Raw genomic sequence first — 13,868 nt, forward strand, 5'->3', positions numbered from 1 at the left:
GTAAATTTCCCCAGGGATTCTCCTCATCATCCTTTGTAATTTTACTGCATTGCCTGTAAATGCAAGAATAGACTGAACATTACATCAGCTAGCGTCACTCGGGAGCAGTTCAAACTAGTGTGGCAGGGGGGTGGGAACCAGAGCAGTAGGACAGCTAGTGAAGTAAATGAGGAGGACATAGTAAATAAGGCCAGTAGGACTAAGAGGAGGAGCAGGCAGGGAGATGTTGCTGAGCACAGCGGGACTGGTGGTCTGAAGTGCATTTGTTTCAATGCGAGAAGTATAACAGGTAAGGCAGATGAACTTAGAGCTTGGATTAGTACTTGGAAATATGATGTTGTTGCTATTACAGAGACTTGGTTGAGGGAAGGGCAGGATTGGCAGCTAAATGTTCCAGGCTTTAGAAGCTTCAGGCGGGATAGAGGGGGATGTAAAAGGGGTGGGGGAGTTGCATTACTGGTTAAGGAGAATATCACAGCTGTACTGCGGGAGGACACCTCAGAGGTGTCATGCAGTGAGGCAATATGGGTGGAGCTCAGGAATAGGAAGGGTGCAGTCACGATGTTGGGGGTTTACTACAGGCCTCCCAACAGCCAGCGGGAGGTAGAGGAGCAGATATGTAGACAGATTTTGGAAAGATGTAAAGGTAACAGGGTTGTAGTGGTGGGTGATTTTAACTTCCCCAATATTGACTGGGACTCACTTAGTGCTAGGGGCCTGGATGGGGCAGAATTTGTGAGGAGCATCCAGGAGGGCTTCTTGAAACAGTATGTAGATTGTCCAACTAGGGATGGGACCATTCTGGACCTGGTATTGGGGAATGAGCCCAGCCAGGTGGTTGAAGTTTCAGTGGGGAAGCATTTCGGGAGCAGTGACCATAATTCCATAAGTTTTAAGGGACTTGTGGATAAGGATAAGAGTAGTCCTCGGGTGAAGGTGCTAAATTGGGGGAAGGCTAATTATAACAATATTAGGCAGGAACTGAAGAATTTAGATTGGGGGCGGCTGTTTGAGGGTGAATCAACATCTGACATGTGGGAGTCTTTCAAACGTCAGCTGATTAGAATCCAGGACCAGCATGTTCCTGTGAGGAAGAAAGACAAGTTTGGCAAGTTTCGGGAAGCTTGGATAGCACGGGATATTGTGAGCCTAGTCAAAAAGAAAAAGGAAACATTTGTAAAGGCTGGAAGGCTAGGAACAGATGAAGCACTTGAGGAATATAAAGACAGTAGGAAGGAACTTAAGGAGGGCTAAAAGGGGTCATGAAAAGTCATTGGCAAACAGGATTAAGGAAAATCCCAAGGCTTTTTATACATATATAAAGAGCAAGAGGGTAACCAGGGAAAGGGTTGGCCCACTCAAGGACAGAGATGGGAATCTATATGTGGAGCCAGAGGAAATGGGTGAGGTGCTAAATGAGTACTTTGCATCCGTATTCACCAAGGAGAAGGACTTGGTGGATGATGAGCCTAGGGAAGGGAGTGCAGATAGTCTCAGTCATCTCATTATCAAAAAGGAGGTGGTGTTGGGTGTCTTGCAAAGCATTAAGGTAGATAAGTCCCCAGGGCCTGATGGGATCTACCCCAGAATACTGAGGGAGGCAAGGGAAGAAATTGCTGGGGCCTTGACAGAAATCTTTGCATCCTCATTGGCTACAGGTGAGGTCCCAGAGGACTGGAGAATAGCCAATGTTGTTCCTTTGTTTAAGAAGGGTGGCAAGGATAATCCAGGAAATTATAGGCCAGTGAGCCTTACGTCAGTGGTAGGGAAATTATTAGAGAGGATTCTTCGGGACAGGATTTACTCCCATTTGGAAACAAACGAACTTATTAGCGAGACACAGCATGGTTTTGTGAAGGGGAGGTCGTGTCTTACTAATTTGATTGAGTTTTTTGAGGAAGTGACGAAGATGTTTGATGAAGGAAGGGCGGTGGATGTTGTCTATATGGACTTCAGCAAAGCCTTTGACAAGCTCCCGCATGGCAGACTTGTGCAAAAGGTTAAGTCACACGGGATCAGAGGTGAGCTGGCAAGATGGATAAAGAACTGGCTCGGTCACAGAAGACAGAGGGCAACAGTGGAAGGGTGCTTTTCTGAATGGAGGGATGTGACTAGAGTGGTGTTCCGCAGGGATCAGTGCTGGGACCTTTGCTGTTTGTAGTATATATAAATGATTTGGAGGAAAATGTAGCTGGTCTGATTAGTAAGTTTGCGGATGACACAAAGGTTGGTGGAGTTGCGGATAATGATGAGGATTGTCAGAGGATACAGTAGGATATAGATCGGTTGGAGACTTGGGCGGAGAAATGGCAGATGGAGTTTAATCCGGACAAATGTGAGGTAATGCATTTTGGAAGGTCTAATGCAGGTGGGAAGTATACAGTAAATGGCAGCACCCTTAGGAGTATTGACAGGCAGAGAGATCTGGGCGTACAGGTCCACAGGTCACTGAAAGTGGCAATGCAGGTGGATAAGGTAGTCAAGAAGGCATACGGCATGCTTGCCATCATCGGTCAGGGCATAGAGTATAAAAATTGGCAAGTCATGTTGCAGCTGTACAGAACCTTAGTTAGGCCACATTTAGAATATTGCGTGCAATTCTGGTCGCCACACTACCAGAAGGACGTGGAGGCTTTGGAGAGGGTACAGAGGAGGTTTACCAGGATGTTGCCTGGTCTGGAGGGCATTAGAGGTTGGAAAAACTCTGATTGTTTTCACTGGAACGACGGAGGTGGAGGGGCGACATGATAGAGGTTTACAAAGTTATGAGCGGCATGGACAAAGTGGATAATAAGAAGCTTTTTCCCAGGGTGGAAGAGTCAGTTACTAGGGGACATAGGTTTAAGGTGCGAGGGGCAAAGTTTAGAGGGATGTGCGAGGCAAGTTTTTTTTACACAGAGGGTGGGGAGTGCCTGGAACTTGCTGCCGGGGGAGGTGGTGGAAGCAGTTACGATAGCGACGTTTAATAGACATCTTGACAAATGTATGAATAGGAAAGGAATAGAGGGATATGGGCCCCGGAAGTGCAGAAGGTCTTAGTTTAGGCAGGCATCAAGATCGGCGCAGGCTTGGAGGGCCGAATGGCCTGTTCCTGTGCTGTACTGTTCTTTGTACAAGGTGACAGCTTCAAAAGGATTTCATCCTCTCTGGATGTCCTCAGATTGTGAAAGGTGCTACTTAAATGGAAGTTAGTTCATTCTTTAAGCGTATGCTGCTTTATCTCCCCCAGTCTATTTGCAGCTCCTCGCAATTACAGCAGCTGATTGAAAGCTTGCCTCCACTCCACCCAAAACCTTTCAACTACATGGTTAAATAAGTCATTTGTACCCGCACAAAGAATAGAATAATTCTCCATCTTTCCTGATGAGTTATGTCCCAAAAGAATCCCTGCCTTTCCCATTTTGTATAGAAACAGTCAATGTCAATATTTTCAAATACTCGTGGCTGACAAGGATAGTTTTCTGATCCATATGGCCACTGGACATCACAGACTTGCTGGCTACCATCTACCATTTTCTGCCCATCAAGTTCAACAGATGAAACAGGAAAGTTTTCAGGGCTATGGGGAAAACACGGTGTGTTGGGGGAGGGGGGGGGGTGGTTGTGCGACTGATTGGATAGCTCTTTCAAAAGAGGTGGCACAGGTATAATGGGCCGAGTGGCTTCCGACTGTGCTGCAGGATTTTACGATTCAGCCACTGAGGCTCCTTTCTGGTCATGTGAATTCGCAAAACTGAACCCTGGTGTATCCATGGCGTTATACCGCTTGTGATCCTCACGTATGCTACGGCAGTTTTGGAATACGTACTTTGCCAAAAGTCTGTGCAGTCGGGAACTTTTTACTTCGCAATTCATCTGGAAATGAATGATACTGCAGGTCAATACATGTGAACAAGATTTTCATTAAAATGACTGCCACTGATTTGATCATGAATTCCAAACAGAGAACCATAGCATTAGGTTACTGTAGTTCATTCTTGCATTACTACTACAAAGGTTGAATTTCATAAACTGAAGTTTTGATCTAATCTCTGATCACGTGTATATGAGGTGGTTTTCATCAGTTCTCGTAAGGCAGCTGTGTAGAGGTTGAAATGAGGGGTTACTGTACTCTAACATACAAGAGTATTGTGTATAGAAAGTACAATGAATGTCTGTTTATTGTATACACTTCTCAATTTGCCACAGTATAATAAAACAAACAGACATCCACACACATGGGAACAGCACCATCTCCAAATTCCCCTCGACGTCACACACCGTCCAGATTTGAGAATACATCTCAGTTTCTTCATCACTTGGTCAAAATTCTGGAACTCCCTGCCTAACAGCACTGTGGGGTACCTTCAGAGGACTCCAGCAGATCAAGGAAGTGTCTCACCACCACCTTCTCTGGGCATCTAGGAAAGGGTGATAAATGTTGGCCTTATCAGTGATGTTCACATCCCAAGATTGAATTAAAAAAAAATGCTTTCCACCTGCACCTAAAACGCTGTAACCTGCAAGGCTACGGACCAAGTGCTGGAAGGTGGGATTGGATTGGGCGACTAGTTTTTTCAGCCAGTGCAGACACGATGGGCTGAATGGCCTCTTTCTGCGCCAAAACTTTTCTATGGTTCAGATGTTTTATAGTTAGAAATCACTCAGTGGTTCATTCCCATATTGCATTTCTGTGATTTGCTTGCTCCATTTACAAGTAAACTTCTTTAGTTTGGGAACCCCTTCTGGAAAAAAAAAAAGAATCTGTACACTTGTGCTTTTGATTCTGAATTGATTAGAAATGAAAACCTAAAATTAAATTTCTATTTTTCACCGAGCAACCCGAACCAGCTGTGTTCTGCATACTCCTCTCAAAATCCAATACGGGGGGGGGGCTCAACGTCAGCACCAAAATAAAAAGCTATTCACTCGGATCCTTCTGCCTCATCCAACATCCTAGACATTGCTGAACTCCAGACATCAGGAACAATTTCCCTCTCAGATCTACCTCTCACTCGCTAGGTTCCCTATTTCCTGATCAATTAAGTACCATCGCTTGGCTCATTGTGTCCACTAAGTGTCAACCTCAACTTTGCTATTTCATCAAACATCTTTTCTCTTGCTTCAATTTCAGAACTGCTCTGTAACTTTCTTGAAGAGCTTACCTTCAAATTATCTTTCCTCTTGTAGCACTGCCCAAAAGACACATCCTAGCTGTCATCCACTAACATCGCAACTCAATTGTGTTCTTACCACTGCCTGTTTGAGGCAGTCTAGTCTGGCTTCTTTCCAGGCTCCAACCAAGCTCTAAAATGATGCACAATATCCGGTGTGACTGCAACCACAATGCACTATGCGTCAACGCCCTCAGACACTGTTGACCACTCCATCCTCCTCCAGCACTTTTCTTTGTGGGCCACCTCCAAAACTCCATCCTCTCCTGGTCCCATTCCTACCTCTCCCAATGGAATCAGCACATTTCCTGAGAAAGTTTCTCCTGTTGCACACAGTGACCTCTGGCATGTACCAATCCTCCATTCCTAGTCCCTCCTATTCCTTACCTAATACAAAACCAAATCTTTTAAATATTTAATGCCAGTCCAGGATTTGAAGAGGGTTAGGCTTTCAAATGGAGGCAAATGAGTCCCCACTAGGTGGGGACGTTAACACAAAAGAAAAATGGAATGCCTTCTAGAATATTCTTACACAAAGGAAAGCCCAGTGTCTCAAATTAAAAAGGAGGAAACATGGTAAAAATGAAGCCAGGCTTAAGAGAAAGTAGGTTTGAGGAAAACAGGAATGGCTATTGATCTTATTTATTTAGAGATACAGCACTGAAACAGGCCCTTTGGCCCACCGAGTCTGTGCCAACCAACAACCACCCATTTAAACTAATCCTACATTAATCCCATATTCCTTACCACCTACCTACACTAGGGGCAATTTACAACGGCCAATTTACCTATCAACCTGCAAGTCTTTGGCTGTGAGAGGAAACCGGAGCATCCGGCGGAAACCCACGTGGTCACAGGGAAAACTTGCAAACTCCGCGCAGGCAGTACCCAGAACTGAACCCGGGTCACTAAAGGGAACAGCAATCAGAACAGCCTAAAGGATATTGGAAAGGATATTCTCAGATCTACAGCACAGTGTGCAACCACAGATCATAATGTTAATGGAGTGAACAGAGAGGACGTTGAAAATTTTATTAGTTAGTGGGACCCTGGTGCAAAGGGGGAGAGAGAGGTGCTTGTTTTTGCCTTTAACATTTGTGGTTTTAGTAAGCCCCAAGCGTATCTAAAATTTTAGAAGTGTTATAACACTTGGTGTGTTGCAAGCGAGGTGGGAGAAGTGCACTGTCTTTCTCTAGTTCCATTTCCCCACAGGTCACAACATATATTTAAATGTTTACCCAGTTACCGATATGGCCAATTATATACTCTTTTTATTTAATAAAATCCACCAACCAGGTTTCTTTATTCAATAAAATTATAAAACAAGACTTATTCAATAAAGATGCAAAGCAGGTTGAAATATGAAAGTTCCCTTCTAAATTAACCCACTCTCTCACACACACACTCTGGTTAAAGAAAAATAATAAAGGCGTTTTCTCTGCAGGGATCTTTACAAAAAGGAGAAAAAAAAATTACTTTGGCCAGATACTTATTAATTATTGAAGGAAAAAAGGACAAGATATGTGATGTTCTTCACTGGCCCTTTTAGTCTGGTGTCCAGATACTTGTAGACAGCTGCCACTGGGATCTTTTTGGAGCAGTTTGTTTTAGGCAACGTTGACGATTAGTCTGGTAGGCTTTTCAGGAGAAATGCAGCATCAATTTCTCCAGTCCACACACTGGATTTTCAGGGTTTCTCAAAGAGGTGGAAAGGGATGCGCTGGTGTCGTCTCTCTTCGCAGGCTGACCCCAACTGACTCAAAACAATATCCAAAACTAAACCAACTCTTGACCACCATAAATCTTGACATGTCACTTCTCTAAACAACTCCCCTAGTCACCAAGGCTCCTGCTGTTTACTTAACTTAAGACATGTGACATCCAGTAAGGATTTGTTTTTAAGCAAAATCTCAAGTCATTCCAATGACCTTTTGGAAAAAAAAAATAAAGTCCAGCATCTATGGAATCTCTTCAGTCTTTCAAATGAATCCATTTCCACAATTTTTAAACACAAACCCTCAAATTAATATAAAAAATGGAAGCACTTTCATAACAGGTGCAAGTTAGTGTGAAGAAAACCTTAACAGACTAAAGGTCTGTAAATAAATATAAGTATTGGAGTAAAGTAGGAATATATAACTAATACTTTATTAAATTAATAATTTAAACTAGCTAAATTCATTTGTTTAAAAAAGCTAAAAATAAACCAAATAAATTAATTACATAAAACAAGATGGAGATGGCAGTGCAAGATGCATGCATATCTGCAGCATACTCCCAGGCAACTACATCTGCAGTAAGTGTCTGCAACCCAAGGAACTTTGGCTCAGAGTTGTCGAGCAGGAGACCGCGGCTCAGGCACTGCAATGCATCAGAGAGGGGGACCTTTTGACCCAAGAGGCAGTCACACCCCTTTAGGTTAGGTATTGGTTTAGCTTTGTTTCGTGGACAGTGACAAGCAGGTATGGGGACCCAGGATTCAGTGACAGAGGAGCCTCATCCTTTGCCATTGCCCAACAGGTACAAGGTACTTGCTACTGATGTGGATTCTGTGCTCTACGGACTGTTCCCAGGAACACACACCGAGACAAACAGCTTGGTTATGGTCAAGTTACTCAAAGGAATCATTAAAGCAAACTCTATGAAAACCTTGACAGAAAATGTTATAGTTTCTCAGCATGGTTTCTGAAAAGGAAAATCATATCTCACCAACACAACTGAATTTTTTTCAGGCAGTCACTGGTTTATGGATGTAGGTCTACACCGGTCGACTTTGAAGACTTTTTGAAAATGAGGATACAAAATGAGGTGCCACATAACCAGATTGGGTCCTATGGGATTAGTGGACAGAGATTGGGTTGAACAAGGAATTGATTGAATTGCCATAGGAAGAAGGTTGATATTAAATGGTAGTGGCTTGTGTGTGTGGACAAACCATTAGTGAAATCCTGTAGGAATCAGTGCTAGGGGCATTAGTTTTCACTATCTTTATCAATGATTTGGATGAAGAGGAAAGCTGTCCACAAGTCCATGGATAATACAAAGATGTGTTGGTTTTAGGACCCTAGAAGGAAAAAATAGACTGCAGACAGAGCTAGCTGTGATGGGGAAAATGGGCCCATGGCTGTACATGACACTTAATATAAATAATAAATCTACCACATGGGTAGAGCCAATGGCAAGCATATCCAAAGCAGGAGAAAGACCTGGGTGTTAACGTGCATGACTCTCTGAAAGTTCATAATCAGTGCCATGAAGCTATTATAAAAGATGTATTGCCAAGACAATTGAATACAAAACAAACAAGAATGCAAGAACATAAGAAATAAGAGTAGGCCATATGGCCCCTTGAGCCCACTTTGCTATTCAATAAGATCATAATGGCTGATCTGATCTTGGCCTCAACTTCATTTTCCTGCCTGTTCCCCATAACCCTCGACTCCCTTATATTTCAAGAATCTGTCTATCTCAGCCTTGAATATATTCAATGACTCAGCTTCCACAACTCTCTGGGGTAGAGAATTCCAAAGATTTATGACCCTCAAAGAAGAAATTCTTCCACATCTCCGTCTTAAATGGACGACTCCTTAGTCTCCTTGTATAAGGCCTTCATTAGGCCCAATTTAGAACACTATCCAGTTTTGGTAGGCGAGACACACCCTGGAAACAATTCAAGAGAAGGGCCACTAGACATACCTGTTTCAAAGGCCCTTAGTTACCACAGTCCATGTAGATGGGTTTGGGAGGGGAATAAATTAAGTAAACACAGAACTCTGATATCAGGCTGTATTTTCTTTTCAGAGTATCGTTAACTTATAGGACAAGTTTCTGGCTCACAAAGTGCAGATTCACTGCAAACTTCAAAAGTGAACTCAACGACTTTGGGCGTGACCAACATAACTACATATAGAAGGTACGTGGAATATTGGAGGATGTGTCTTTTGGTCAGTGGTCGAGAGGAATTTTCCAGAGTTTTTTCCCCCCTAAATTGCCCCAATTTCCCCCTTCTTGGCTTCTCCTAGGAGATTGTATGGGGGTTGGGAGAATGGCAGAGGTGGGGGTCGTATTGTGAATAAGTTATACACTGACCAAATGGGACAAGCTCAATATACAAGCTGGGTCTTTTCTCATTCTTATGTTTTCATAGTTTCACAAGATCTTCTCCACACAGAGGCTAGATTCCATACCTACCCCAAAGACAATAAATGCCAAGTGTGGTTGTTGTGTTGTCCAACTGCTGGCCTGATGTGTAGCTCTGGATGAAGCTAAAGCTTACTTCAGCTCAACATTCACAAAGTAAGCCATCCCATTTGGATTCAGCTAGAAACTTTCCACTTTAGGCATCTGTTATCGTCCTCCCTGGCTTGACAGGCAGAATCTGAAAATACACAACCTTTTGCCCCGAGCTTCAATCCACACGTCTGGTTCATCAGCACAGCTTAGTTACAGCCCAGAATACAGCTTTCTAATGCATCCGACAGCTGCTAAACACTGATCCACACTTGGTCACCTCACTACTGAACCTCTAACCCAGCATCCTATCCCACACAAAGTTCTGCTATCACCTCTGTCCTAGTCAACCATCATTGATAATTTGGGGGATTGGGGAGCCAAAGTCCTGGGCACCAATCCCCTCCACGGTCTCAATCCGCACTGCCTCTGCAACATTCTCCAGCCCTAGGTCCCAGCAACCAATCTCTTCTCTTCCAACATTGGTCTACTGTGCCTTTCTCTCTGCATTCTCACTGTTAAGAGCCACCTTCCACCATGTCCTTGCACTCTACTAATGGCTTTTTATTATTTGTTTCATGAGATGTGGGCATCACTGGCTAGGCCAGCATTTATTGCCCATCCCCATTTGCCCTTGAAGATGGTGGCGAGCTGCCTTCTGGAACCACTACAGTTCATCTAATGTGGGTACATCCACAGGGCTGTTAGTGAGGGAGTTCCAGGATTTTGGTCCAGCAACAGCAAAGGAGCAGTGATATATTTCCAAGTCAGGATGGTGTGTGACTTGGAGGAACTTGCAGGTGGTGGTGTTCCCACCTTCTAGGTGGTAGAGGTCGTGGGTTTGGAAGGTGCTGTCAATGGAGGTGTGGTGTGAGTTTCTGCAGTGCATCTTGTAGGAGCACGTCAAAAGTTTCCACAAGTATTGCTGTCGATTGCTTCGTATTATCCTCCCTCTCCCCAACACTGTTCTTCACTACTGAATGCAGTGACTTAGGTGAGGGTTCAGTCCTCCAGGGCCAGCAATACACTGGTGACCACTCTTCACATGCAAGCTTGGAAATTGTGCATTGGCAAGTTATTTGACAATGGGAGGTAGAGAATCTGATTCTTTCAGATATGCACTTCCACAGATGACTGGATGGTTAAGAGTTACAGACGAGTGAGAATTGAGAACAGCGTTTCTCCAGTTCTAGCCCAGAAACAATTAAATTACATTCCCCATCACTGCCCCACTCAAATCAGTCAAATCACCACAGAGCAGGGATAGAATCCAGGACCTTCCTTCTCTGTATGGTTCAGCATCATATACCCAAGACTTAAAGAGATCCAAGTCATTCGACTAACAGGGACTGGAAACAACTTGCTTGGCATATTTAGAAATGATAGTCAAATTCCAAACCCTGGTAACAATTACCTCGGTTTTCTCTGAATGGACTATTGGCTTTGCCATTCAGTAGAAGTTGCTTCATTTCTTCCAGTTCTGTGTGCTCTTTTGCATACATTCGCTTCAGGTTTTCAACGTACTGGATCATAACTTCAACAGCCTTACTGACCCGAGTCTCCTAATAAGCAAAAGTATCAGCTTTCAGTGCATTGGTTACTCAGTAGAATTTAAGAACGACAATCCCAACTTTAATCAGAGACATTTCAGGGTAGGGGGACATCATTCAGTGTAGGACGTAGGTAGGAAAATATATTTGGTACGCTAGTTGGCTTGTTTGCTACCATCACCCACTGCCAGATTATAGCTTCACTGCTTATCTATCTATCTATATAGGCCTGAAGAAGAAAGATACACAACTAGATGCTGACAAGGGATCAATCCGAAACAATCATGGTCCTCAATGTCACACCATCACACAAAGCTTTATGTGTGGTCTGTGTGTTTCTGAACGTCTGGTGCTATAGACTAAGATGATGGGATTGCTGGAGGTGAATGCAAACTTCCTTTGGAATGGTGCCTGTGCTTGGTGCCAATGTAGGTAGTTTGGACATAAGCCAGTATAGCTCCTGTGGTATAATCAGTATATCAATGGAATATGTCTCCTAACATCCTGGATTCGGTCCATCGAGCCTGTGCTGCTTCACATCAGAAATACCCACTTCCATTTCAATATTTTTAAGTAACTTTATCTAACGTACATTCAAACATTGTTTGAACCAACCGACTGAGTCTATTTTTAAGAACCACTTCAGTGTTGCAAATTGGTTTGCTATTTAAACCCCTTGGGGAGATGCACTTCATGACGTGATAACCAATTTGAGATGTGCACTATACCTCCAGTTTCAACCCTTTCATGAGGAGGTTAACTCACTAAAATACTAATGTCACATGTTTGGCTTCAAACAAACACTTGTTAATTCATCAGGGAATGGGACATACACTTGGATATTTCACTCATTATTGAAATTGCTCTTTTCAAATCAATTCATTGAATAGTAAACGGAAGAAATGTTTTACATGAAACAAGATAGATGCGATTCAGCCCTCTAATAAAGATTCATTCACTTAAAAAAATAAAATTGACATCACTACCACCCACTGTTTGCATTTGTAGGGATGAATCTTAACTTCCAAAAAATGGGTGGGTCGGGCAAGAAGTTAAAATTCAAAAAATCTGAAACAGGAATCCAACCCACTTCAAACCTCCCACTTCTGGTTTTAAACCTGATGGGACAAGGGACAGGCCACCAATCTGCTCACAGGAGATGCGTTGGTCATTTAAATATTACCACGAGGCTGCAGTTATTCTATTGTTAACTCATGCGGTCTCCAGTACTGGCTGTGGGCCAGGAAGAGCAGGAGTAGCCAGTAAACCTCCTCACCCTGCGATCTGTCTGCTCCCCCATCAGACCTCCCACACCACGACTCTCAGGCCAGCTCGGCTGTGGCCTCGTGCTGTAGGATTTCCCGCCCGACTGGTCTCCAACCCGACAACCAAGCTGGCTATGGGCAGCAAACTTAGAAAAACAAATTAAAGATGCCCTGCACTTAAAAACAGAAGGATGTCCGGGAAACGTGCACTTTTGGGGCTCCCGATCTCAAAACAGTACACCCCATGCACCTCACCCTGACCCAACATAGAACGCATCTCCACGGCTGCAGTTCTAGTCAATTCTGTTAGAAAAGTGTTAAAATCCGCTACAGAATCTTGGCATGCTTCATGTGCTCCCTTCCTTCTGTACATCATCCTCATTTTTAGGCCTCGTGCAGTCTCCCGATAAGTTTTGCCCTTCCGATGCAGTGCATGATGGAAGATAGTTAGCATGCTCCTGGGGCATCTTTGCACCCGGGTCCTGCCAGCTTTACTAGGGACTGGCACAGTGGAATGGGAATTCAGAGTCTGCTAGCATTGAAATGAAGGTACAAGTGTTCATAAGCTTGATCTTGGCTGGGATATATGCACCTCCGACACTGATTTTAACAGGTAATAATTATCTTGCTTCACCTGGTGAATGGCTCCTAGCATTTCAGCCCGACTGGCAACTCTGCTTACAGTCTGTGTAAGAACCGCAAGACTTTTGTCCAATTTCTCAAAGATCTCCAACGACTGTGTTTCCTCACACAGAGACTTCACTGTCTGTAGGGAATAGAAAAGATTAATGAGAGGGGGGAAAGGGGGGGCGGGGGGAAACGAGAAAGGGAGAGCGAGACAGGGGGTGCGAAGAGAGAGTGAGAGCAAAAAGGCAGGAAGTGGTGTTTTCCCGATTATCCTTGTTCACAGAACTAAAAATAGAGACATGTTTACAACTTGGGAAAGTCAGTGAAATGGCTAAACTCCGCTGGGTCACTATAATCCTAGCACATTCGATCAGACACTTAACATGGTGTGAGGTACAAAACGAACAGCATTTCCTTACTGTGTGGGGGAGAAGAGGGAAGAGAACAAAAAACAATCTAGTTGAACAGTAAATGAGCCCAGTGCCAACCTGCAACGTTTGCTGACATTTCCCAATCTCTTTTTTCAAATTTGTTTCAGCTAAATCTCTCGATCGTTCCTCCAGCCGTAACCTCTTATCGAGAGTAAACATGTCGCACTTGAAAGCCAACGAGAAGCGGAGAAATTCAGCCTGCGTTTAAATAAAAACTCACTCAGAATGTTAAAGTTACTGAAGCACACGTTATTAAAACAATGTGTGTGCATACAAACACCAGGACTGCCAAGTCTGGCTGGATGTACTCCCACTTCAAACTGCCCTGCCTCACACTTGTCCCCTGAAATGTCCATCCTTGCTGCCTTGTCTCATTCACGACCACCAGCTAAACAGACTACCGGAGGAGTGCTGTGTTGTGGGAGGGCGCGCCATGCTTTGGTTAAATCAAGACCCTAACTACCCTTAGGTAAATGTAAAAAGATCCCATGGCACTATTCGAAGAAAAAGCAGGGGAGTTTTCCCTCATGACCTGGCCAACACTTATCCCTTAACCCCCTAAATATACAAAATATCTGGTCATTATCCCATTGCAGTTTCTGGGACCTTGCT

The 13,868-nt window shown here is 43.8% G+C and overlaps 1 protein-coding gene across 4 annotated transcripts in view; it reads right to left on the reverse strand.

Moving 5' to 3' along the window:
• The window catches only part of lrmp (lymphoid-restricted membrane protein), a 146,269-nt gene that overhangs the window by 16,193 nt on the left and 116,208 nt on the right, over positions 1-13,868 (reverse strand). For all 4 annotated transcript variants that reach the window (XM_068058877.1, XM_068058876.1, XM_068058878.1 and 1 more), the window contains exons 30-33: positions 13,314-13,454; positions 12,833-12,964; positions 10,798-10,945; positions 3,809-3,855 (exon numbers count right to left, since the gene is read on the reverse strand). In XM_068058877.1, coding sequence (XP_067914978.1) covers positions 3,809-3,855; positions 10,798-10,945; positions 12,833-12,964; positions 13,314-13,454 — 468 coding nt within the window. The remainder of the gene's footprint in view (positions 1-3,808; positions 3,856-10,797; positions 10,946-12,832; positions 12,965-13,313; positions 13,455-13,868) is intronic.

The sequence above is a fragment of the Heterodontus francisci genome, chromosome 27, assembly GCF_036365525.1.
Source record: "Heterodontus francisci isolate sHetFra1 chromosome 27, sHetFra1.hap1, whole genome shotgun sequence".
Lineage (NCBI taxonomy): Eukaryota > Metazoa > Chordata > Chondrichthyes > Heterodontiformes > Heterodontidae > Heterodontus > Heterodontus francisci.